Genomic DNA, 26,751 nt, shown 5'->3' on the forward strand with positions numbered 1-26,751 from the left:
TGACCTGGCACAGCTGAACAAACAAAAACCATTTCTGCCGGTTTAATCAAAAAGCTGCGTTTTGGGTGCAAAGGGACAAGGGTCCTGTGCCCCCTGGCACTGGGGAGGGAATGGGGAGCCCCTGGGGGTACTGGGAGCACTGGGAGCTCTGGAACGGGGAGCTCTGGGCAGCCCCACATGGGACCCCCCACTCGTGGCCACCCCGGGCATGGTGGGCACCCACAGGAGCTGGGGGGGGACACACACGGGGGGTGGCCTTGGGCAGGGGCCTCCAGTGTCCCCAGTGTGTCCCCAGTGTCACAGCACGTTCCCGTAGATGTCACTGGGGTCCCGCTGTCGCCTGTGGGGTCCCGGCAGCTCCGTGTAGGTCACCTGGGGGGATGTGGCACGGGGGGGCCCTGCGAGAGACACCGGTTGTGGGGACCTGGGTGGGGGGTGACACCCATGGGTGACGTGTCCCTGTGTCCCCACCCTGTACTCACCCCCTGCCCGCTCAGTGCTCACGACGTGGGTATACAGCACCTCCCCCTCCTCTGGGGGGGCCGGGGGATCCAGGGGGGCCCTGCAGGGATAAGGGGGTGTCTGTGGGGGTGGGGGGGTTTGTAGTGAGGGTAAAATGGGGGGTCAGACCTGGAGCCCCTCACTCACCTTTCGTGCTGCTTCCTGAGGGCTGCAAAGGGAAGGGGGGAGGGGTGACTGTGTGGTCCTCAGGGCCCCTGAACACCCTCAGGACCCCTGACTGCTCCCAGGACCCTCGAGTATCCCTTAAACCACAAAAAACCTTGAACCACTCCTTGAACCCCCTGAGCCCCCAGAACCCCCAAACTTCCCCCAAACCCCTGACAGAACCCCTAGTATCCCTGCAGGACCCTCCAGGACCTCCCCAAATTCCCCAGGACCCCCCGTTGAGGTCTCCAGTGGCTCAGCTTCACCCAAGTCAGGAGCTGTTGGTGACACTCTATGGCCCCTGTACTCTGGGGGGGCTTCACCCCAATTCCTGGGACCCCCATCCCCCCTCATTGTCACCCACCCAGGTGGTGCTGCCGGTGCCAGCCCACGATGACAGCCACAATCAGGACCAGGAACAGGAGGGACCCACTGACCCCTGCGGCCACTGCTGGGGACAGAGGGGGACACACTGGGGTCACCCTGAAGCCCAAGGGTCCTGCACCCCCCGTGTGACCCTGTATGAGCCCACCTGTGCCCCAGGGTGAGCCCGGGGTCACCTCCAGGGCCAGCTCAGGGCTGAGTGCCCGGAACACGCGGTGCCCGTCCTGTCCCAGCTGGTTGGTGGCCACGCACTGGTAGGTGCCTGAATGTCCCACATCGACGTCCCCAAGCTCCAGGATAGGACCCTGAGTCACCTCCTGGCCGTTGTGCAGCCAGGTGAAGGTGACAGGGGCTGAGCCCACCTGCACTGAGCAGCGCAGGGTCACGGGGTCACCTGCATGCACCTGGTGTGACAGGGCACTGGGGGTGATGGTGGCAGTGGCCACGGGCACTGTGGGGACACAGAGAGGGCTGGCACCTGGAAAGGTGGGATGGGGGCACTGTGGGTGGGGTCAACCCCTGCTCAAGGGTCCCCTCACCCAGGACGGTGACATTCAGGGGGACACTCTCCTCCACGCTGTCCTCATTGCTGAGCTGGCAGTGATAGATGCCGCTGTCATTGTCCCCAACGTGGCGCAGCTCCAGGCGGGGACTGGTGCCCAGTGATGCCTCTGTGCCCTCCCGCTGCCAGGTGAAGGACAGGGGACCTGTCCCTGCAGCCACCTCACAGCTCAGCACCAGGCGGTCCCCCAGTGCCACCTGTCCTCTGGGGGGCTGTGCCCACATGGACACCCAGGGGATCGGGATTTCTGCAGGAGGGGGCAACAGCAGAGGACAGTGAGGGACACGGTGGGGCGGGAGGGTGGCGTGGATAGAGGAAGGGGGACCCCAGTGAGGAAGAGGGGTCGCAGAGCTGGGGGGAGGCCTGGAAAGGAATCCCAGGGAACGTGTGGGGTGCAGGAAGGGGATGGCGGGACCTGGGGACCGTGGAGGGAGATCAGGGAGGGGTGGGGTTGACTCAGGGACGGGCGAAGCAACGCATTGAGGGATGAGGAGATAAGGAGTCAGACTCAAGCAGTGATGGGGAAACAGAGAAGAAGTTTACAGGAAAGATGAGGGTACCCACGTAGGGCTGGAGGATCTGGTGAGAAACCGAGAAATGGATGAGGGACCCGTGGCAGGGATGGCAGGTCTGGGCAGTAATGGGTGTTCTCAGACAGGGCTGGGGTTCACCAGATGAGGTTGAGTGTCCCTAACCCTGTGGGGGTGAGGCTCACCGTACACTGTCACTGTCACCGGCGCTGACTTGTGCTGCTCCAATGACCTTGATTCCGAGGAGTCAACCTGGCCCCGGCAGTGGTAGTCACCACTGTGGTGCAGCTGCAGAGGGGACAGGGACAGCTCGGTCCCATGGAGGGACCTGCTCACCTCCTTGTCCCAATGGTAGAATCGCAGATCGGTGACCGACCTATTCCGCCAGCCCCGGCAGCGCAGTGTCACCATGTCCCCCTCCAGCAGCGGCCACGCCGGCACCTGCAGCACCAGCCAGCCTGTGGGACACGGGGGTCCTGTCACACCGAGGGCGTCCTGTTTTCGTGGGGACCCTCCATTGAGTCGCACCCAGAGCACCAGGGGTCCTCAATTCCACAAACAGGGTCCCCCTGCACTGGGATGCTCTGGGATGTCCCCATGTGCAGGGGACGGGCTCTGGTCACACCAGGAGGTGACCCATGGAGTGGAGCCCACCCAGAGTCCTTGGGGTGCCACAGGTGTCATGCTGGGGACACCCAAACCACCCTCACCATATGAGGCTCTCACAGTGGGGCTGCGCCCAGTGCCAGGTCTGTCACACTGGTAGGTGCCACTCGCGGTGACAGTGAAGTTTTCAGGTCCGTCTGGCCACCAGAGCTGCCCATCCTTGTACCAGGTGGTGGCACCAGCAGTCCCCAAACCCTGGCAGGTCAGTGTCACCCAGTCCCACAGCACTGCTGGCCTCCAGGGGGGCTCCACCAGGAGCTGGGTGGTCTGGGCACCTGTGGGTGACAGGGGACACCAGCCTGCCAGGGCCAATGTGGGGCTGGGGACAGCGGGGTGGGGACATGGCATCCCCCGAGGACTCACTGGCGAGGCTGAGGGTCTGGGCTGGAAGGGAAAAGGGACAGGGTTGGGTGAGGGTGGCCCCATGGGGAGAGAGGTATGGGGGCATGGGGTGTGGGGGCTGTCCCTGAACTGTAACCAGGAGGACACTGGTGTGGCACAGATGTCTCGGAATTTGGGGAACTGCAGCCACCCCATGCTCAGGCAGGACATGAGGACATTGTGGACACCCCAGGCATGGGGACCCTGTGCTGGCACAGGTCACCCCCACCAGCCCCATGGCCTCTGACCCCATGGCCCATCTGCATGGTGCTTGTCCCCTTGTCCCTGTCCGTGCATCCCTGTCACCCTCTCCCTGTCCTCACAGCTGCACCACTCTCATAATTCCTCTCTCCACTTTCTGGTCCCTCCAATCCTGTTCCCCTTCTCCTGTCCCCACAGCCACCCCACAATCCTGATCCCCTCATTGCACTGGCTCTGCTGGCCTTGGGGTCCTCAGGGCACCATGCAGCCTCCCCTGTGCCCCCTCCCCACCAGTCACTGCCTTGCCAGGGTCCATCCCCAGGGTGTCAGGCCTGTGCCTGGGGCACTCACCCCACAGGAGCAGCACCACCTTCCCGGCCATCCCCATGTCTCTGACCATCCAGACTGGCTGTCACTCGCTGTCATGGGTGGCTGTCCCCTGAGTGGCAGCTTTTCCGAAGAACGGGGAAGGAAGTGAGGTCAGGCTGTGTCTCCAACGTGGCTGTGGCCTTTGGTGGGGGCAGGGTGGCCACAAGCTCGGGACGGGCTGTGGGCTGGGTGGGGACAAGGCTGGGTGACACAAAGTGGGACATGGTGATATCAGGAGTGGGGGCTCAGGGGGTTTGGGGTCCCCGGGATGGGGTACCTGGAGAATGGGGGTCATGAAAAGGAGGAGTCACTGGGAATGGGGGTCCCTGGGGCTGGGAGGCCTCAGGGCTGGGAGTCCCATGGGAACGTGGGCTCCTGGGATTTGGGATCATGGGATGTGTGTGCCAGGGATGGGGTGCAGGGGGAATGGAGGGTCCCATGGGAATGGGGTTTTCAGGGGAGAATCCAGGTCCTGTGGGAATGGGAATTTCAGGGAATGGAATGAATGGGAGAGTTCCTTGGGAATGGGGACCCTGGGCCATGGAGATCCTGGGGAATGACAGTCCTGGGCTTGGAGTCCAAGGGAGAGTGGGACATAAGAAATGGGGGCCCCATGGTTCAGGTCCCTGCGGAATGGGTGTCCCAGGGTTGTGCAGTGGCTGGGTGGACACAGGGGTCACAGCTCCTTCTCTGGGTGGCTCAGATTTTGGGGTGACCCAGGGCCCAGCACAGCCATCTGAGGTGGTTGTGCCCTGAGGGTCACCCCAGCTGGATTCCGAAGGGCTCCAGGTCTGTGTTCGCCCACCCCCCAGGGGCTTTTTCCTCTCTTAATTTCCATTTCCTTCCTTTTTCCCTTCAATTTCAAAATCCCTCAGTCCATGCCTGGATGATCCTGGGGAGCACCTGAGCAGGGAAGGAGTTGTGGGAACCCCAGGGTTGGGGAAGCAGGGGTGAGGGGTCTGCAGGGAGGGGTGGGAGGCTGTGGGGGATGGGGGTGTCCACCTGTGCCCCCCCAAAACTTTCACTTTCTCTCTCCCACAGCAGAAGGAAGAGGCCGTTTGTGCTGAGTGTCCCACGGGGGGATGTGTCTGTCCTGGGGTGATCCTGTCCCAGAGAGGGACACATGCTGGCCAAGGGGGTCCTGTCCTGGGGGATGACATCTCTGGGAGGGTTCCAGACTTCTCCATTCGTGCTGCTCCCCTGCAGGATCTGAACCAGGAAGAGCACCTTGGGAATGGAGCCCCAGGCAGGAAGGAGCTCCCCAACTCCTCCTCCTTGAAGCCAGTGCCCATCCAAGTGTGGGGCCCAGCCATGGCCCAGCCCCAGTGCACAGGGATGGGCATTGGCCAGCCCTGCTCTGGCCAGCCCCAGCTGGCAGCCGGGACATGAGGGTCTCCCCTGCCCCCTTGGCTTTGATTCTGGCAGCTTCAGAGCTGCTGCAAAGGTGAGAATTCTGTGGCAGGAAAAGGCCTGGCTGTGGTTTGCTCAGCCCTGTGCAAGAAGCACAAAAGCCAATGGGAGCCCAAGCAGTGGCTCTGTGAGGGCCTTTGATGGTTTTCAGAGCAGGGCTGGCTGGAAACCCCCCTGCAGGGGCAGCTGTGAGGGAACCAGTCCAGAAATGCAGCAATTGATCATTTTGTCCCTCTCAGCAATGGGCTGAGAGAACCCCAGAAGTTCTGCAAATCCCACACCCATCTGCTCAACAACCTGACTGGGAATCTCTACCTTCCTGTCTCAAATTTGCAACCCTTTGGAACCTCCGGAAAGAATATTTGTGTTCTGGCTGGGGCCGACAGGCATGGGGGAAAATGTGTGGAAATATTTCCAGTGGCTCTGCCCATGGCCATGGTGTGGCTGTGGTGAGTGACTCTGGCTGGATTCCAGCTGTCCCCAAACTGCTCCATCCCTGCCCTCCTCACCTGCACAGGGCATGGGGAATAGACAGGGCTCTGCCCCACCCCTGCCCCGCCAATTCCAGGGCACCCTCCAGGTTGGGTCAGTGAAACTCTCTGCCAAACCAGCTACTGAGTTGCCAGGTGACCTGAACTCCCACCTGGGGAGAGGGCCCTTGGTGTCCCAAGGGCTTCAAAGACAGAGCATGAGGTGGCCCTGTGTCTTACCCTTTCTTCTCTTGGAGTGTCTGTCCCATCCACGCTGGAACCCAGGAGCTGGCAACTGTCTTGGTTTAAAAGAGAAATGTCTGCCAATGGGTGGCCTCACACCCCTCGTGTGGTGAAAGTCTGTCCCCTGCACTCAGGGACATCCCAGGGCATCCCAGTGTGATGTGACCCCCGTGGAACACCTGTGTCATGGGGTTGCTCCTGCTATTCCTGAGATCCTCCTTCACAATGGAGACTCCACCTTTTGGAGTCCAGGGCATCCCTCTGGCCGCCCTGGAAAGTCACTGACCTCGGTAGAGAGGCCCAGGGCCCGAAGAAGAGGGTCTGGGGTCTGTGCAGGGGCTTTGCCTGGCACAGAACCCAGGAAGATACAGTCTTTGATTTTGGTCCATGTGAAAAACTTCCAAACAGAAAAGAACTGGAAGCCACAAATGTGTAACAGATAGCAGTGTAGTTATCATCAGGTAGAAGATTTTGTAGTTTTGGGATTTTTAGAATGTAGATGCAAGGGGACAAGATGGAGATTTTAGGGCGGTGCCCTGGGTTCTTCTTCTCCCTTGGCATCCATCTTTTGTAGTGATGTGGGCACAAAGTAGTTCCAGTGGATTGGAGCAAAGTAGAAATGACTCTGTTAGTATAGGTGATAGGCATTGGTATGAAATGGTAAATTACAGCCATGTAGTTATTTGAACAAAAGCAGAGTGACCTCTCATCATGGGGTGAGTCACATCGTGTCTGAGCTGCTGTGAACACCTTGGCTGGACACAGAGAATTGTAAGATAAAAATTAATAAACAGTGTGAGAAACCAAGAAAACCAAGACATTGAGACTCTTCATCATTCTTGCTCCGCACCAGACAGCAGACTCAAAACCTTCAGAGTTCTGAGAGAACAGAGACAGAAGAAACACCCACTCGAACAACCAGCCTTGAAATCTCGGGGAGAGAAAGAACCATAAAACCTGAGACCACCCAGATGTCCCCAGTGCCATGGGCACCCCTCTTGGACCTCTCTCCAGCCTCTCAGTGCAGTGGGACCCTCCTGTGCCACAGACCAGCTGGTGCTGCAGGTGCCAGCACTGACAGTGCTGGAGGGGGACACAGTGACACTGCATTGCCGGGCCATGCAGGACGTATCGGTCACAAGGGTGCGATTTTACCAGGACAAGAAGGATCTGGGGGGATTCCTCAGTGGACTGAACTGTCCCTGTCCCCCCTGCGGCTGCACCACAGCAGCCACTACCTCTGTGAGACCTCAGTGAGCTTTCGGCCGTCACTGTCAGCACCAGTGACAGTGACAGTGCATGGTGAACACCCCATGGCTGGAACTCCAATATCCTGACACCCCCAAAGCCACTTCCCAGTGGACTCAGTGTCACAAATCACCCTTCCCTCTCCTTCCCAGAGCTCTGAACGGTCCCGGTGCTGGAGGGTCCCCCTGAGCCCATTGAGGGGACCCCCCTCAATCTCAGCTGCCTCAGCATCTCCAGCCCCCTGCGGCCCCCAGCCCCCCTCCTGCACCTCTTCTACTGGGATGGGCAGTTGGTGGGGGGCCCGCAGGGGTCCCCACAGCTCCTGTTTCCCTCTGTGGGGGTCTCCCACTCGGGGAATTACAGCTGTCAAGTGCAAGGCCGGGATGGGGGGGGGGCGTGCGGAAGAGCAGTGCCCAGATCCACGTCACGGTGCGCAGTGAGTGCAGGGATGGGCACGGGGAGCCCCCACCACCTCACTGCCTTACCTGCTCTGCCTAGGGACCCTCATTCCTACCCAGAGCCCCCATGCCTGTCAGGGGTCATCTATCCTTTCCTGGGTCCCTTGCCAATTCCCCCAGCCCTTTCTTGGTACTCCCATCTTTCCTCTAAAGGTTTTCCACATCCCCCAATCACTGCTTGTCCCCCTCCGTGGCCCCCCATCCCTTACTTGGTCCTTTCATCCATTCTTGGTGCAGCCGCATCAATCTCTGATCTCCCCTCATGGTCCCCAGGTCCTTCCACACACTCCCTGTGATGCCCCCTCAGCCCACTCCAGGAGTCCTCTCCCTGAACACCCCATTATTCCTTGGGGGTTTTTTCCAAGCCCCTCTATCTACTCTGGGTCCCCTTTTCCTCACTGGGGTCCACCTGCCCCACGAAAACACCACCCATGTCCCTGTCACCTTCACCTGGCTGGGCAACGGCCAGGAGGTGGCCTGGGGTCCTGTCCTGGAGCTTGGGGATGTCGATGTGGGACATTCAGGCACCTACCAGTGTGTGGCCACCAACCAGCTGGGACAGGACGGGCACCGCGTGTTCCGGGCACTCAGCCCTGAGCTGACCCTGGAGGTGACCCTTGGCTCACCCTGGGTCACAGGCGGGCTCCCACGGGGTCACACGGGGGGTGCAGGACTCTTGGGGTTCTGGGTGACCCTAATGTCTCCCCCTCTATCTCCAGCAGTTGCTGTGAATGTCAGCAGGACCCTCCTGTTCCTGGTCCTGCTCCTGGCTGTCATCGGGGGCTGTCACAGCTGGCACCACCGGGGTGGGTGACAATGGGGGGGGACGGGGGCCCTGGAGTGAGGGGAAGCCCCCAGAGATGGGGCAGAGCTGGGGCAGCACCCAGGGCCCCTCAACTAGGGGAAACTGAGCCCACACTTTGACCTCAGCTGAGGTGTCTGGGGGATTTGGGTTGAATTTGGAGGGTCTTGGTTGGGCTCCAGGGACATCCCTGGGTGGGCTTTGAGGAACACTAGGGTGGCTCGGGGAGCTCCTGGAGGTTTTGGCGAACTCTTGGTGGGCCATGCAGGGATGTTGAGGGATCTTTTTTGGGTCTTGTGGGAGTTTGGGGGGTGCCCCTCATTGCTGGGCTTGGGCTTCTGGGGCTCAGAGGGTCAAGGAATGGCGGGGAATTGGGCACACTGCCGAATTTTTTTTGGGATTCAGGGGTGCTTGAAATGCCCACGGGCAATCATGGCTCTAGTTAGCATTTGGGGTTCCTGCAGGTGGTTGGAGCTGCCGAGGTCCCAGGAAGTTTCAGGGGTCCCAGGGTCCCCAAGGTCACACCCTCCCCTTTTCCTTGCAGCCACCAGGAAGCCCCAGGACAGGTGAGTGGGGGGCTCCAGCTGGGACTCCCCTGTCCCCCTCTCCAGACACCCCTCAGACTCCCCTTATCCCCACAGGACTCCCCCAGAGGAGGGGGCAGTGCTGGACCCCCACGTCGTGGGCACTGAGCAGGCAGGGGGTGAGTACAGGGGGAGACAGGGGCACGTCACCCACGGGTGTCACCCCCCTGCCAGGTCCCCACAGCCGGTGTCACTCACAGGGACCCCCATGAGTGTCCCCTGGCTCTGCCCCACCTCAGGATCCAAAGTGAACAAGGTGGCTCTGCTGAGACCTCCCGAAGGACAGCAGGACCCCCATGAAACCTTCGAGAAATTGCTGTGACACTGGGGGACACTGGCAGTATTGAGGGGCATCGATTCCCCTCAGTTGTCTTTTCTTCCCCTTCACTGCACCCCACAGGGCTCCTCATTCCCCGACCAATGCCCAGTGTGCACCCGACCCTTTTTCATCTTATTGTACCTAAAATTCAGCTTTTTGATTAAACTGTGTGAGAAACAAGCGTCACTCTTCAATATTTTTTATACGTTTACAAAGGGATAAAAGGGACAGCAAACAGTTTGCTCGGTGCTTGGAAGCTGCCTGTCGTGGTTTGAAAGCAAAACGAGTGAGAGGCTCCAAGTCAGAAATACAATTTAATAGGAAAAAAGGTAAAAAGGTAAAAAAGAAAAGAAAATAAATGCAATAGCACAAAAGACCACTGACAGAGTCAGAATACAACCTGAGCAGGGTGGTGCAAGCAGTCCAGATTAGGTGGTCTTCCTGAAGCAGTGATCCTGCAGAAAGGGCTAGTAGCTCTGCTCCTCTGGGAATCCAGTGGCTCAGGCCTGCTTGTCCTGTCTCAAATCCCAGATTATATCCAGGTGAGAATGCTTGGCTCCTCTTCCTGGGTGGAGCATCTCACAATGGCATGATGAGTCGTGAAGTGGGTCCTTGATGGCCCAATAAACAGAGATAACTCCTGGAGGGAGTTAGCTGAGAGTCATGGGCAAGGCATTGATGGGCCATTAACAGAAGAGAGCCCTACACTAGAGTAGTGCCCCACTTGGTTTCAACAGTTAGTGAAGATGGTGATAGAATAAATACTTTGTGTACATCCCAGACTACAACCCAGGACAGCCTCTACCCTGAAGTCCCTTGTAGTGGCTGCTGTCCATGACCTCAAGCACCACTGGGGGCTGGTGGGGTCTGTCTTCCTCATCCTGCTCCTGTCTGGTGCCTTTGTAGATCTGGGGGGAAGGAGCCCTGGCCCAGGCTCCCGCCAGGGCTGAGACAGGAATGCTGCTGGGGGGTCCCTGTTCCCCTGTCCCACCCCATCCATGGCCCCAGTCCCCCATCCTCATGTCAGGCTGTGGGGATTGATCTTGTGGAACATCCCTGGGGGAGGCTGTGGTGCTGGGGACAAGAGGGGACCCACAGGCACAGAGGACACCACTCTGCCCGAGCAGCACAGAGGGACTTCTCTGGGGGGGAGCCTTGAGAGGGGAGCAGGGCAGAGTGACCAATGCAGTGACCTCAAACTCTCCTGTGATGTCACAGCTGGGTCTGTGATGTAACTGCCCTTTCTTTAATGTCACACCACCACCCTGTGATGTAACAGTCTAATCTGTGATGTCACACAACTACCGTAAATTTTCACTGCTCACTCTGTGACATCACAGCTGCTCTGTGATGTCACACACATATACCTGCTGATGTCACAAACCACTTTATGATGTCACAATCTGCTTGGTGATGACACAGACCATTCTGTAATGTCTTAACCCATAATGTGATGTTACAGCCCACTCTGTGATGTCACACAGTTCCCTTCTATGATATCAGTCTGCCCCAGGAACCCTTGGCACTGATTCTCTCAGGAGAGGGGATTTCAGGGACCCCAAAGGGCATCGTTGGGCTTTGTCAAAACTGCTGTGGAGACGGAGAGAATTCCACAGCTCACTGTCTGCCTTGGGCCCTCCCAGGATCCTCCTGCTCTCAGGCTCCTCAGGATGCAAGAACAACTTCTCTTGCAAAGGGCAGACATACTAAGAGATTTTGGTTAGGGGGATGAGGGGCTGGGCTCAGCTCCTCTCTCTCTCTTGCTTCTGGCACCGGAGGTGGGACAGTGCTGCTCTTGCTCTGGGGACAATTGGCTGCCACCGTGGACTTCCACCCTTCACTGCTTCTCCTACCATGAGTGAGGCTTTGCTCATAAGAGCAGCCCTTGCACTGGGACCTTTTCAACTCCTGATCTCACTGGAAAGGACCCTCACCATATTCTCAGGTGCCTCACGGTGTTATAAATAGGGCCAGGAGACCTTCTTCTCCTTTTTAAATGGCCTTTATTGAAAACAGCCAGGGATGGGGGCTTAGGGGCGTGCGCACACCACCACTGCTCCCGAGACCACGCGCTGGAGGAGGAATCTTCAGTTCTGTCCGACGAGCAGGCAGAGCTGGGCCTTCCGTCCTCGCAGGAGTCTCCGGGAAGGCTTCCAGTAGGAAGGAGGTCTGGCTAAAAGCCTAAGTCTCTCTTTGCCCTTAGGACACTCAGGGCCCTTACTCTGCTTCCTTACTGTCAAGTCATGGTGACCGGCTGAGACATGGACCTGGAATTCCTTTATGTGTTCCTTGCTTGGGGCAATTAGTTTCAGGTCTTTATCTCACGTTGGCTCGCTGCTAGGGGTGGTTGTTCAGTGCTGGAGCTTCCTCATTTGAATATGCAGATTTGCGCAAGTCTCTATGGGAGCAGTGGAGGTGCCTTACTTGACACAGGGGAAATAGGAAGTAGGAACTGGGGCAGGGTACAGGAACTTCCGGGTGAAACATTTGCCAAGAGACATGAGGGGTTACAAACATCAAAAGCTTTAACAATCCGGCTATATAACAAACTTTAACAAACTGGTTACATGTCTAACATTGAGAACCTTAACAAGCTGACTACAAAGAGTTCTAACTGGGGAGGGGTGCAGGAACTACGGGAGAACATATAAAACTCAATAGGTTACAAACACTAGTTACATAGCGGCAAACTTAACAATTTAACAGTGATCTTAACAAGGAACTTTATTCTATTTTCCACAACGGGAGAACCTGGCACCCAGAGCCCCTCGCCCTTCCCAGAGGGCGTGTCTCCTGGCTGTGTGCGGCAGCTGTTTGCGGGAGCCCGGCTGTGGCTGCCCAGCTCCGCTGTTTTCTGCCACTGCTTTGAGCTTTTTGCTACACTTTAACCTGACACCCTGTGCCCCATCTGAGCCCCGCAGCTCCTGCTACAGCTTTGGAGTTTTCACTGCACTTCCTTTGCCACCCTGGGATGTGCATCCCCCTGCTGTTCCAGCTGCCACTCCGAGGGTTCCTGCTGCAGCCCATTTTGTCATCCGGAGTGGCACCGTTCCCGGCTGTCCCCCAGCCCCGTCAGTGAGGGAAGAAAGCTTCTCTCTCTCCCGCCAGCTGAGTCTCCATTAACCATGGAGAGAGACAGCCGAGCTGGCGCCACAGCGCCCCCTGCAGCCGCGGGGGAATCATCGCACCCGCCCTGCCCGGCTGGAAGCCACCAGCGCCCCTGCTGGCTGTGCCCGGAACTGCACCGCAGGGGAAATGCCTGCAGCCCAGAGAGGGCTGGGACTGGGTTTGTGCTTTTGTTTGTTGTTGCGAGCGGTGTTGTTGGTTACATGTCTTTTTATGTGTATTCTAGTAAAGAACTGTTGTTCCTGTTCCAATACCTTTGCATGGAAGGCCTGTAATTTCAAAATTATACAGCTTTGGAGTGAAGGTGGTCATATTTTCCATTCCAAAGGAGGTTCTAGCCTGCTTTGGCATACACCTTTAAAGCAGAATACCACCCCTTTGGCAGCAGAGGGCATGGCACAGTTTGCCTTGGGGTGTCCAGAGCTCCTGAAATTGGCTGGACACTCTGACCTGCCCTGTGCCATGGACTCATTCCGACTACCCTGGACAATTGGAAGACTCTGGCACACCCACAGGGCCTTGATGACATTGTCATATGGAGAACATGGCAGAGGATGGATTTGGGACAGGGGAGAAGAGACTCCAGAGCCTCCTGAAGGCCTCTTTGTCCATCAGCGCAATGAAGGCCCACGGCCCTGCCAGGTTCCTTCTGGTGGAGGAAACATGCTGAGGAAAGGGTCCGGTTTTCATTCCTTTTCAGGAGTTTTCCCTGGAAATCATTGCTTTTGTGACTGTTTGGATTCTAAACCTTTTTGTTGGTCTTGTTCTCTCGTTGCTGTTTGCAGGAAATTGTTCTTCTCTCAGCCCTTTAGGACCTTTGCCTTTTTTGCCTCCACTGGCAGGTGGAGGGGCAGCAGCCCCTGGTTTTTAGTGTCAGCCCAGAACTGGCTGTGTCAGAATTTTAGTGTCAGCACTGAATTCCAAAAGCCAGACAAAGCTGAACAATAAAACACCATTTCTGCCAGTTTAACCAAAGAGCTACATTTTGGTGACAGTAACAGGGAAATGAGTCCTGTGTTCCCCTGGCACAGGGAGGAGAGATGAGGAGCCATGGGTGTACCCGGAGTGCTGAGAGGGGGTTGGAGTCCAGATCATACCTCTGGGCGCCCTGGATGGTCACTGACCTCGGTAGAGAGGCCTGGGACCTGAGAAAAAGGGTCTGGGGTCTTTGCAAGGGGGTTTGTCTGGCACAGAGCCCAGGAAGACACGGTCTTTGATTTCAGTCCATGTGAGAAACTTCCAGCAGAGAGAAGAATTGCAAGTCACAAATGTGTAAAAGATAGTAGTGTAGTTATCATCAGGTAGAAGATTTTGTAGTTTTGGGTTTTTAGAATGGTGCTGACTGGGAGACAAGATGGAGATTTTAGGGCATTGCCCTGGTTTCTTCTTCTTCACTCTTGGCATCCATTTTCTGTAGTGATGTGGGCACAAAGTAGTTTGACAGGATTGTGTCAAAGTAGAAATGACTCTGTTAGTATAGGTGATAGGCATTGGTATGAAACGTAGTTATCTAAATAAAAGCAGAGTGACCTCCCATCATGGGGGGAGTCATATTGTGTCCGAGCTGCAGTGAACATCTTGGCTGGACACAGAGAATTGTAAGATAAGAATTAATAAACAACACGAGAAACCAAGAAAAGCAAGACCTTGAGACTCCACATCAGCCTCGCACTGGACTTAAAACCTTCAGAGGTTGGAGAGAGAAAAACACTCCATCGAACCCACTCGAACTACAAGCCTTGGAATCTCGGGCAGAGAAAACCATTAAACCTGAGAAGAGGGGGATTGCAGAGCCATTGGGAGCACAGGGGTACTGAGAGACAGAATGGGAAACACCTGGATCTACTGGGAGCAAGGGAGGGGCACTGGGAGGGAAATAGAAAGGCCCTGGGGGTACTGGGAGCACTGTGGGGAGGGAATGGGAAAGTCTCTGAAGGTGCTGGGAGCACTTGTTTGTGGAATGAAGTGCCAGTCTTGGTAGTGGAAGGGGGGTGGGGAAGCCCTTGTGGGTTCGGGGGACATGGGGAGCTCTGTGTGCCCTGTGCAGCCGCACACGTGACCCCCACTTGTGCCCACCTACCTGTGAGTGTGGGGCACCCGTGGGAGCAGAGGGGGACACACACGTGTGGCTGCCCATGGGTGGGGTCCCCCACTGCCCCCAAGTTCTCTCAGAGCCCCCCAGTGCCCACGTGTGCCCCGAGTGTCACAGCACATTCCCGTAGATGTCACTGAGGTCCCGCTGTCGCCCGTGGGGTCCTCGCAGCTCTGCATAGGTCACCTGGGGATCCTGGAGTGTGGTGGCATGGGGGGACACTGCGAGAGACACTGGCTGTGGGATCTGGGTGGGGGTGACACTCATGGGTAACGTGTCCCTCTGTGTGTGTGTCCCACCCTGTACTCACCCCCCATCTGCTTGGTGCTCACGACGTGGGTGTACAGCACCTCCCCCTCCTCTGGGGGGGCCGGGGGATCCGGGGGGGCCCTGCAGGGATAAAGGGGATTTGTAGGAGGGAATGGGAGGTCTTGGGGGTTGGGGTAAAAGGGGACAGGGTGGTTTGAGGCCCCCACTCACCTTTCCTGGTGTTTTCTGGCAGCTGCAAAATAAAGAGGGGAGGGGTAACTGTGGGGTCCCCAAGGCCAGCTCAGGAATCCTGAAACCCCACTGGACCCCCAGTTCCTTCCAGGACACCTGATCATTCCTGATGCCTCCCAGATCCCCTGAACCACCCCAGTGCTCTGGACCCCCTGAACGCACAGAAGCCAATCTGGGCAGGGAGGGAGACCCTCCAAATTCCCCCAGGATTACTGAGAGAACTCCCAACATCCCTGCAGGACCCTCCAACACCACCCCAAATCCTGGAGGACCATAAGGAAAGGTCCTGAGCACTCAGCACTGCCCAAGTCAGGGACTGTGGGTGGCACCCATCACCCCACATTCCAGGTGGCCTCCCACCTCCCCAAGGCCCCCGTTACCCCATTGTCACCCACCCATGTTATTCCATTGGTGCCAGCCCACAGCAACACCCACGAGCACGACCAGGAACAGGAGGGACACGCCAACCCCTGTGGCCACTGCTGGAGATAGAAGAGACACATGTGGGTCACCGGTCACTCCAGGGATCCTGAAATCCCACTGACCCTGTGTGACCCCACCTCTGTTCCAGTGTCCCTGTGGTGTCACATCCAGGGCCAGCTCAGGGCTGAATGCCCGGAACACGCGGTGCCCATCCTGTCCCAGCTGGTTGGTGGCCATGCACTGGTAGGTGCCCGAATGTCCCACATCGACATCTCCAAGATCCAGGATAGGACCCCGGGCCACCTCCTGGCCATCGTGCAGCCAGGTGAAAGTGACAGGGGCTGAGCCCACCTGCACTGAGCAGTGCAGAGTCACGGGGTCACCTGCATGTACCTGGTGCACTGGAGGACTGCGGGTGATGGTGGCATTAGCCACGGGCACTGCAAGGACAGAGACAGGGCTGAGGCCAGGAGGAGGGGCGGGCACCCAGCGTGGGGGAATGAGGGAGTCTATGTGGTGGCACCTGGAGACAGAGAGTCTCCTTCAGCCAGGACAGGGACCCCATGGTGGTGGGGGTCATCATGTGCTGTGGGATGAAAGCATGTGGTGGATGAGGAGTGAGGGATGAGGATGGGATGAGGGTGAGGTGAGGATGGGATGAGGGCTGCTGTGTCCAAGGCTGGTGATGGCCATCACCTCATGGAGGGCACGGAATCGCGTGGGTGGGATGTGATGGGTCTGATCAGGCAAATCAACAGGGGCATCACCCAATTCCCAAGGGTCTCACTCCCCTGGGAGGGTCATGCTCAGTAGGGTGATTAGGGACATGGCAGAAATGAGGGACATCAGGGAGCAGTGAAGGACTCAGGGAAGGGGAGGATCAGAGAGGGGTAGGGGAATCCCAATGAGAAGTAGGGGGCCCAGAGATGGGAGAGAGGCTTGGAAAGGGCTGGAAGGGACCCCAGGGAAGGGTGGGAGATTTTCTGAGGGGACAGACACAGATAGGGTTAAAGGGAACCACAGGGATAGTTGTAGGGACCCAGACAGGGATGGTGGGACCTGTGGACAATGGAGGGATTTCAGAGAGGGAGAGGTGCAGCTATGGAAGAGTGAGGGGACCTGGTGAGGGATGCAGGCAGCAGAGAAGGTGATGGGAGGAGCCAGGAAGAGACCTGGGAAGGCAGGGCAGCACGCTGAGGGTTGAGCAAGGCTGGGAGACCTGGGAGGGCTGTGGGGGCTCCCCGTGCCCATCCTCGCACTCACTGTGCACCGTGACGCGGACCTGGGCGCTGCTCTTCTGCACGGCTCCCCCCTCGGAGAGCACCTGGCAGCTGTAACTCCCTGAGTGGGAGACCCCCACAGAGGGCACCAGGAGCTGCGGGGACCACTGTGGGCCCCCCACCAACTGCCCATCCTGGTAGAAGAGGTGCAGGAGGGGGGCTTGGGGCCGCAGGGGGCTGGGGGTGCTGAGGCAGCTGAGACTGAGGGGGGACCCCTCGATGGGCTCAGGGGAACCCTCCAGCACCGGCACCGTGAAGAGCTCTGGGAAGGAGAGGGGAGGTGGATTTGTGACACCGAGTCCCTGGGGAGGGGCTGTGGGGGTGTCAGGATGGCAGCTGTGGGGGTGCTCACCATGCACTGTCACGTTCACTGGCGCTGACTTTCCCCACTGCTGTGATACTCCGAAGCTCACCCAGCCTCTGCAGCGGTATTGGCCGCTGTGGTTCAGCTGCAGAGGGGACAGGGACAGCTCTGTCCCAGTGAGGGGCCTGTTCACCTCCTCACCCCCATGGTAGAATCTCACCGAAGTGACCGACATGTCCCCCCAGCACCGGCAGCGCAGTGTCAGCGTGTCCCCCTCCAGCAGCGGCTGTGCCTGCACCTGCAGCACCAAAGTGTCTGCGAGACACAGGGGTCCTGTCACACCAGGAGGGCACCTTTTCACAAGGACTCCTGCTCTAGATCACACCCAGCCCACCAAGGGGTCCCTAATATCAGAAACAAGGTTCCTTTGGACTGGGATGCTCTGGGATGTCCCCCTGTGCACAGACCAGGTGCTGGTAACACCAGGGTGTGACCCATGGAGCAGAGCCCACACAGAGCCCTCGGGGTCCCCCAGGTGCCACACTGGGGAGAACAAAAAACCCTCACCTTGTAAGACTCTCACGGGGGGGCTGTGCCCAGTGCCAGGTCTGTCACACGTGTAAGTGCCACTCTCTTTGACAGTGAAGTGGTTGAGTCCCTTTTGCCCCCAGCGCTGCCCATCCTTGTGCCAGGTGGTGTCACTGGCAGTCCCCGAGCCCTGGCAGGTCAGTGTCACCTGGTCCCACAGCACTGCCGGCCTCCAGGGGGGCTTCACCAGGAGCTGGGTGGTATGGGCACCTGTGGGTGACAGGGGACACCAGCCTGCCAGGGCCACTGTGATGCTGGGGACAGTGGGTTGGGGGCATGGCATCCCCTGAAGACTCACCAGCGAGGCCGAGGGTCTGGGCTGGAAGGGAGAAAGGACAGGGGCTGGGTGGGGGTGGCCTTGCAGGGACAGCCTCACCTGAGGACTAGGTGTGGTGTCTGTTCCCAAACTTTCCCCAAGGGAACAGGGGAGCTGCACAGAAGTCTTGAGAACAGGCACACCTCAATCACCCTTGGTTGAGGCAGGACATGGGGACACTGTGGACACCCCACGTTTGCACAGGTCACCTCCACCACGCTCACAGCACCTGTACCCACAGCCACATCCCCATGCCCCTGTGCCCATGATCTAATTCCAGTGGCAGCTGTCCCAATGCCACATCTGCACGGTATGTGGCCCTTGTCCCTGTCCCTGCATCCCCATTTCTCTGTCCCCACAGCTGCCCCAGCCCCAAGGTTCGTTTTGAAACATCCTTGTCTCCACATCTCTATCCCCTTGTCCTTATCCCCACATCCCAGTGCCCCTCTTCCTGTTCCCCTGTTCCTGTCCCCACAGCCACCCCATGACTCTGGTCACATTGGGGTCCATGCCCATGCACTGGCTCTGCTGGCCTTGGGGACCTCAGGGGACCCTCACAGCCCCCCTGCGCCCCCTCCCCACCAGTCTCTGCCTCACCAGGGCCCATCCCCAGGGTGTCAGGCCTGTGCCCAGGGCACTCACCCCACAGGAGCAGTGCCACCTTCCCGGCCATCCCCGTGTCCCCAGCCATGTGGACTGGCTGTCACTCGCTGCTGTGGCCACCGGTCCCCTGGGTGGCGGCTCTTTGGATGAAGAGGAAGGAAGCGAGGTCACGGTTGTCCCCACGTGTAGGTGGCCCTTGGTGGGGGCAGGGTGGGGGATGGGTGGAGACACAGTAGGGGACAGGCTGGGGACATGATGGGATAGACTGGGGGCTCAGTGGGGGATGGTGTTCCCAGGAGTGGGGGGGCTCAGGGGTTGTGGGGAACCAAGGACGTGTGTCCAGGAGAATGGGGGTCCTGGGGTATTTGGGTCTCCATGCCTGGGGGCATTCAGGGATGGAGGTCCCTCAGGAACATGTTGCCCAGGGATTTAGGGTCACGGGATGTGGGTCCCAGGGCTGGGGATGCAGGGAGAAAAAAATAGGAACCTTGAGAGGGGAGGTTTAGGGGAAAGAAGCATCCCATGTGATGGGATGAAGGCAATGGTGTTCCTGGGCAATGGGAGTCCAAGGATGGGGCTCCCAGGGAGGAGAGACCAAGGGAATGGGGGTCTCATGGTTGAGTTCCCAGGGGAATGGGGGTCCCAGGGATGGGCAGTGGCAGGTGGGCATGGGAGTCACAGGTCCTTCCCTGAGTGTCCCAGATTTTGGGGTGACCAGCACAGCCCCCACAGTGTGCTCATGGCCAGGGGGGCACCCCAGGGTTGAGGCTCTGGGTCTGTGCCCCACACACCCCTGGGCTTTTTCCCATCCCCCCCATCTCCTGGCTCAGCCATCCCAGGGAACACCTGAGCAGGTAATAGTGGGGGGATCCCAGGAAAAGGGGAAAAGGGGGTGGGGAGTGCAGGCAGTGTTTGGAGGGCTGTGTGGGAGAAAGATTTTCACTGTTTCCTGCAGCAGAAGGAAGAGGCTGTTTATGCTGAGCTGAGGATGTGGGTTCTGTCCTGGGGGGGGGCACATCCAGATGGGTCCTGCCCTGATGGATAAGGGCTCCTCTGCTGTGGTGACACCTGGGTCTTGTCCCAGGATCTTGTCCCAGGTGGATCCTGGTTCTGGTGGTGCCACGTCCTTGAGGATTCTGGTCTGAGAGGTGGCACATCTTGGGAACCTCTGTCCTGGGGGCACCCTGACCATTTTTACTGTCCCCATTGGGGCCCTGTGATATCTGGGCTCCCTATACTTGAGAGGCATGTGTTACAACCTTGCCCTGATGATGGTAACTGCTGGCTAAATTTGATGTAATTATCTGATGCCCAGTTGGTTGAGACAAAACTATACATCCAGGATGCAAATGTAAAAATATTTTCCAACACCATTTTTTTCCCAATTAAAAGGAAATTCAGCAAAAATCAAACTGACAGTGTAGAAAATGGTCTGGTTGATAGAATCCTTTTAAACACTGCTCTCCCAACAAGTCACTCACAATAACAACACAAACAAATCACAGAGGAAATGAGACCTTTTGGTTCCCTTTAGGAGCCCATTGGTGCATCCCACAGCAGCATTTGCTTGTGGATAACACAGAGTGTGAAATCTCCCTGAGTGTCCAACAGGTCTGTGGCATTGTTCCCTGCCTGCTGGGCAGTAACTCAGCCCATAAGGAAGGCTTTGGTTGGGCCATATTGAGGAACTCTTCCCATTCTTCTCCTTCCCACTTATAAACTTGACTTACTCCCCAAGTGTTCTTCTCACAAAATGGTGAGAACAAACTCTGTCCATCCTTGGAACAGTGCACAGGAACCCATGGAAATGCACGTGTGTCCCTCTGGGTCTGCTTCCCTGGGAAATGCACTCCACCCTGCCCTGAATTCCCCTGCCTGGGCACTCCCTGCTCCTGCTGGGACACCCCCGTTCCCCAGATCGACGGGTGGAGTCCCTGCTCAATATTTCCACACTTTTTCATCTCTTCTTCTGTCCACATCCAGAACCCAAACATTCTTTCCAGGTGATTCCAAAGGGCTGCAGGTTTTGTTCAAGAGAGAGGATCCTGGTCAGGATGTTGAGCAGATGGGTGTGGGATTTGCAGAACTTCTGGGGCTCTCTCAGTCCCTTGCTTTTGTCAGGGACAAAATGATCAATTGCTGCATTTCGGACTGGTTCCCTCACAGCTGCCCCTGCAGGGGGATTTTCCAGCCAGCCCTGCTCTGAAAACCATCAAAGGCCCTCACAGAGCCACCGCTTGGGCTCCCATTGGCTTCTGTGCTTCTTTCACAGGCCTGAGCAAACCACAGCCAGGCCTTTTCCTGCCACAGAATTCTCACCTTTGCAGCAGCTCTAAAGCTGCCAGAATCAAAGCCAAGGGGGCTGGGGGGACCCTCAGGTCCTGGCTGCCAGCTGGGGCTGGCCAGAGCAGGGCTGGCCAATGCCCATCCCTGTGCACTGGGGCTGGGCCATGGCTGGGCCCCACACTTGGATGGGCACTGGCTTCAAGGAGGAGGAGTTGGGGAGCTCCTTCCTGCCTGGGGCTCCATTCCCAAGCTGCTCTTGCCAGCTCAGATCCTGCAAAGTGTGAGCAAGAATGGAGGGGTCTGGAAGTCTCCTGGAGCTGCCATCCCTCAGGACAAGACCTCTGTTGGTAAAGATGGGACAGGAAGGACTTATGAATATGACTGCATGGCAAGAAATACTGTAGGTACAAAACCTGAGTGAAATAGGAATGAAAGCCAGTTTCGAGATGTGTGCATGGCAGGCAGGAAGACGGTGATTAAGGTGACAAAAGGACAAGAATGTTGCCTTTCCACCTTGGCAAAGACATCCAGGAACAAATGCATAAGAAAGAAGTTTATAGAGAGTAAAATGACATGGTAATGCAGTCGTTCTTATAGGCTGCATGCAAAGTTTGTAGGTTTTGTATCTCACACCGGTTGGTCAATGTGAATTAGAATATTCAACAGAAAAAAGGATATATTGTATTGTAACAAGAGGATCGCTCTCTTGTCCTGACTCTCCTACCTTTTGCCCTTACCTCTCTCCTCTTGCCCTCTTGTCCCCTCTTGTTCTCTTGCCTTGTCCTCTCCTCCCCGCTCTTGTCCACTCATCTCCTCTCCTCTCTCTCACCTCCCTTGCTCCTGCTTTCTCCCCACATTTTTCCCTGCTCCTGCCCTGTTTTTACCCCATAGCTCTCTTCTATATCTCTCTCTCTCCCCATTCTCTCTTTAGGGCTTTGCTCCAGCCGAGGCTGTTGGCTGGAAGCAGAGCCCGCTTTACCCACGACCCTTGTAATAATAAAGCCACATGTTTCTAGAGCATCTCAGGTGTGCAGAGTTCCTTGTCCCTGCCATCCACGGAGAAAAATCCCTACAGACCCCCTTGGCCAGCATATGTCCCTCTCTGGGACAAGATCTCCCCAGGACAGGACCCACCTCTCCTTGTGACTCTCAGCACAAACGGCCTCTTCCTTCTGCTGCAGGAGAGAGAAAGGGAAAGTGTTGGGGGGGCACAGCTGGACACTCCCACCCCCTAAAGCCTGCCACCCCTCCCTGCAGACCCCTCACCCCTGCTTCCCCCACCCTGGGGTTCCCCCAACCCACTCCCTGCTCAGGTGCTCCCCACGATCATCAAGGCATGGACTGGGGAGTTGTGAAATTGAGGGGAAAAAGGAAGGAAATGAAAGTGAAGAGAGGAAAATGCCCCTGGGGGGTGGAGGAACACAGACCTGGAGCTGTTCAGAATCACCTGGGGCGACCTTCAGGCCACAACCACCTCAGAGGGCTGTGCTGGGCCCTGGGTCACCCCAAATTCTCAGGCACCCAGGGAAGGAGCTGTGACCCACGGGCCCACCCAGCCACTGCACATCCCTGGGACCCCCATTCCCCTGGGACCTGAACCATGGGAACTCCATTCCTTATGTTCCCCCTCCCTGGGACCCCCATCCCAGGACTGCCATTCCCCAGGATCTCCATGGCCCAGGAGCCTCATTCCCAAGGAACCCTCTCCCATTCATTCCATCTTTTATGACTCTCCTTCCCTGAGGACATTGATTTTCCCAGCATCCTCAATTCCCACATGTGCAAAACAGGGTTCACTTTCTTTGTAACTCTTCAGAAATAGGTTCAATAGAAAATAAGACAATTAGGAGATAGAAAAAAGGCAAAGTACAGTTGGCCGAGTGACTTGGCACTCAGCCAAGTCCACAACCAGCTGTATCAGAGACATTTTTTAAATACCCTTTCTATTGTATCAATTTGTTGAATATTCATATTTTTCCATAAACTAGTTTCCATATTCCAGGAACTGTTTAGCATGGTCCCTCCTTGGGTCCGCCTTTTTTGGGCATGTGTGTTTCTTGGCTGTGTCTTCATTATCACCTCCAGCTTGGGCCTTGGTCTATACTTTCTTCAGATGGTAGATGCTGATAGTTGGTATATCAATAGCAGAGTCTTCTTTACATGTTCACTGATTGTTATTCCGACGAAACAGACAGTTTAAGCATACTTATATCAACTACTACCACTATGCCTAATCTTCTTTTACTAATAGCAGAAATAAAAAACTTATATCCTTACCACAATGTTATTAATTATATAGCACACATCTTGCGAAAAACCAACTTTATAATAAGCATTTATAACATCAGAAAAAACACAGCACCCTTAGCCCCTCGTACTCTGAGGGAGCCTCTCCTGGCTGCATTTGGGAGCCAGGCTGCCACTGCCCAGCCCCGCCGTTTTTCTGCCTTTGCTCTGGTTGGTTTTGCTACACTGGAATCCAGCACCACGTGCCTGCTGGGACACCCTGCGGCTCCTTCTACAGCTGCGGAGTTTGTGTTACTTTTTGTTTTGCCACTCTGGCGTCTGCTCACCTCTGCCATTCCAGCTGCTGCTTCTCAGGTTCCTGCTGCAGCACATTCCACTATCTGGAGGGTAGCCAGGACTAATTCCCAGCCTTGAGTTTGTAAATGAAGCTGCTTTTCCACCCCAGGTGCCAACTGCGCCTGTCATTACCATGGAGAGAGAGAAAGAGAGAGAGAGAGAGCGCACCAGCCCTGGCCTGCCGGGAGCCACCAGCGCCCCTGCTGGCTGTGCCCGGAACTTCATCAGAGGGAAAGTGCCTGGAGCTGTTGTGGAGTTTCTGGTTCTGCTTTGTTGCTGCCATTGTTGTTGTTTGTTTGCCTTGTTATCCATATATATATATCTGTTATTTACCACTCAGACCCCAAGTCGGAGTGAGTTATACAAGTTTTATTGAGAACAATAAAAATATTCACAGAGCAAAAGACTCATTCACAAAATGGTAGCTTTGCCTTTCATATCCTGGTGCTGCATCATCTAGATGCATATTCATTTTGATTTTATACAATCTTGGCCCCTGTCACTCTCCTCGGTGCCAGCTCACTTTCGTCATTGTGGTCCTCAGGGTCAAGACTGGATGAAGTTCTGCTCCTTTTAAGGTCATGTCCCAAAGGCTTGACCAGCAGCAGTCTACAAGACCCACACCACAACACACAAAATCATCCCCACGAAAACCAACCTTGCAACCAGGCCACCGCAAAAACATCAACCACTCCACAGCACATATCACTATCCCAACATTAACAGCATCACAATATTTATTGAACAATATAACTGATAATGTAATATCAATTCATATAATACCCAGCAAAAGTCAAATTCAATTAACTTGTTTTTCACAATATATACTAGTAAAGAACTGTTATTCCTGTTCTCATATCTTTGCCTGAAGGCCCTTTAAATTTTAAAGTTTTAATACTTCAGAGGCAAAGGGATCATATTTTCCATTCCAAGGGAGGTTCCCTCCTTCCTTGGCAAACATCTCCCTTTCAATTCAAGACATGTTGGCAGCCCAAAATTGGAGAATCACATTCTCAAAGCCTGACAGAGCTGATCAAAGAAACTCCATTTGTGTCAAATTAACCAAAAAGCTGCACTTTTCTCCCAGGAGCAGTGAACGAGGTCCTGTTTCCCCTTGGAAATGGGATGGGAAACATCAAGCCATGTGGTGTACTGGGAGCACTGGGAGGGGGACTGCAGAGCTGATGGGAGCATGGGGGTTGTGAGGAACCAATCTGATTTTATTTATGTCTGAACATACACTATACGTGAGGTGAAAAATTATTCCAACTGGCTGTAAATGTGCTGGGAACCCTGTCCTGGGGAGCCTTCATGTAAGAGCCAATCAGTGGAGAGAAAGCTTCCATGAGTGGGCTGTGAGTGACTCCGCAGTTATTGGTGGGACAGATGCCTGGATGCCCAGGAAAAATGTCTGGAAAAAATGCCTAGAAAAAATGCCCAGGAAATTGGGAACAAATAAAAGCAGTTAATTGTGACACAACAAGAGCCATTCTGCTTTGGGTTTCTTGGAGTATCAGGGGCTTGCTTGCAGGGTCAGTTGGGCCTCATCCCTCCATCACTTTTTCCTCCCTGTGGTCCTTCTTCCCTGTCTGCATCTGTTCTTCCCTGCTTTGCTACTTCCATCAGGCAGCTGGTTCCTGTGGTGACCTGGTGCTCCACTGCATCCCCAGCCTGGTGCTCCACCACTTCCCCAACACAGCAATGCTGCCCACATCCAGCTGCAGCTGCTGCCACCAGGTTTCCTCCATTGGCTGCCACACCAGCCACAACCTGGTGCTCCACCACTTCCCCGGCAGAGCAGAGGCTGCCTGCACACACCTGCTGCCTTTGCCATTTTGCCTGTGTTGCCCACAGCAACGAGCCTGCTGCACCCCAGTACCTGCCCATGGCAGCCATCCCATGGCCACCAGTGCCACAGCACCAGCCCACAGCCAGCCCACAGCCATCGCTCACTGATGCCAGAGACACGCAGGTGCCACCACTTGGAAATCACACCCAGCCACTCACAAAAGCCACGAGGGCTCATCACACATACACTCCATCTGCTGAGTGATGCCAACAGAGCGCCCGGGGTTCCTGTGGTAACGCTGTGTCTGTCTTCTGTTTCTCTCTCTGTCTCTCTTTTTCCATCTCTACTTTCTCTTCTAATCGCCCTTCTATAAGAACCCTTTGCCTCCTTTATCAATAAACAGTTCTCAGATATAATATTGCCATGTTTGTGCTTCATTTTCATCTGAGAAATCGATCAGAAAGAATCCTCCCTGACTGCCCCTTTTACAGCAGGACGGGCCAGGGGAATGGGGAATGTGGGAAACCCCTGGGTGTGCTGTGAGCACTGTGGGGAGAGAATGGGGAAGCCACTGAGGGTACTTGGAGCACTCGGATGGGGATTGGGGAGCCCCTGCAGGTACTGGGAAGGGGATGGGGGAGCCCCTGGAGGTACTGGAATAGGAAATGAGGAGCACAGGGTGCCCTGTGTAGCCTCCCCCTGACTGATGACCACCTCCCTCAGAAGGATGGGCAACCACAGGAGCCATGGAGGGAGCACCCCCAGTGTCTCCCAGTGCCTCCCATTTCCCAGAGTGTCACAACTTTTGTTGCAGATTGTCATAGATGTCACTGGGTTCCCATGGTTGCCCGTGTGGCCCCTGCAGCTCCATGTAGGTCGCCTGCGGATCCTCCGTGGGGGGTGCCAGGGGCTCTGGAGGGGCCCTGTGGGAATAAAGAGGTGTATGAAAGGGGATGGGAGGTGCTGGGGGGTTGGGTAAAAGGTTTATCATGGGGGCTCAGTCCTTTCCAAGTCAGGGGCTGTGGGTTCCCCCCAAGGCCCCTGTATTCTGGGGGCCTTCCCACCACTCTCCAGGACTCACATCCCCCATTGTCACCCACCCGTGTGGTGCCACCAGTGAAAGGCCATGATGATATCCATGAGCAGGACCAGGAACAACAGGGACCCAACGACCCCTGCAACGACTGCAGGAAATAGAGGGAGACACACTGGGGCCACCAGGGTCACCCCAGAGGTTCTCCAGTCTCTGTGACCTCATGAGTCCCTTTCCTGTGCCAGCCAGTTCCCTTTGCTGACCCCACCTGTGCCTCCGTGTCCCCACGATGTCACCTCCAGGGCCAGCTCAGGGCTGAGTGCCCAGAACACGCGGTGCCCGTCCTGCCTCAGCTGGTTGGTGGCCACGCACTGGTAGGTGCCTGAATGTCCCACATTGATGTCCCCAAGCTCCAGGAGAGGACCCTGGGCCACCTCCTGCCCATTGTGCAGCCAGGTGAAGATGACAGGGGCTGAGCCCACCTGCACTGAGCAGCGCAGGGTCACGGGGTCACCTGTGTGCACCTGGTGTGAC

General features: G+C 56.5%; 1 protein-coding gene across 1 annotated transcript; it reads right to left on the reverse strand.

Moving 5' to 3' along the window:
- Window positions 1-297: 297 nt before the first annotated feature.
- Window positions 298-3,156, reverse strand: LOC310919501 (low affinity immunoglobulin gamma Fc region receptor III-B-like; the record flags this gene model as incomplete). Its single annotated transcript, XM_083878867.1, has 6 exons — window positions 298-398; window positions 483-533; window positions 1,031-1,117; window positions 1,590-1,859; window positions 2,328-2,600; window positions 2,853-3,156. 6 exons carry the CDS (start codon window positions 3,154-3,156, stop codon window positions 298-300), a joined length of 1,086 nt encoding a protein of 361 aa, XP_083734993.1.
- Window positions 3,157-26,751: the final 23,595 nt, after the last annotated feature.

This window comes from Zosterops lateralis (assembly GCF_965231275.1).
Source record: "Zosterops lateralis genome assembly, chromosome: 27".
Classification (NCBI taxonomy): domain Eukaryota; kingdom Metazoa; phylum Chordata; class Aves; order Passeriformes; family Zosteropidae; genus Zosterops; species Zosterops lateralis.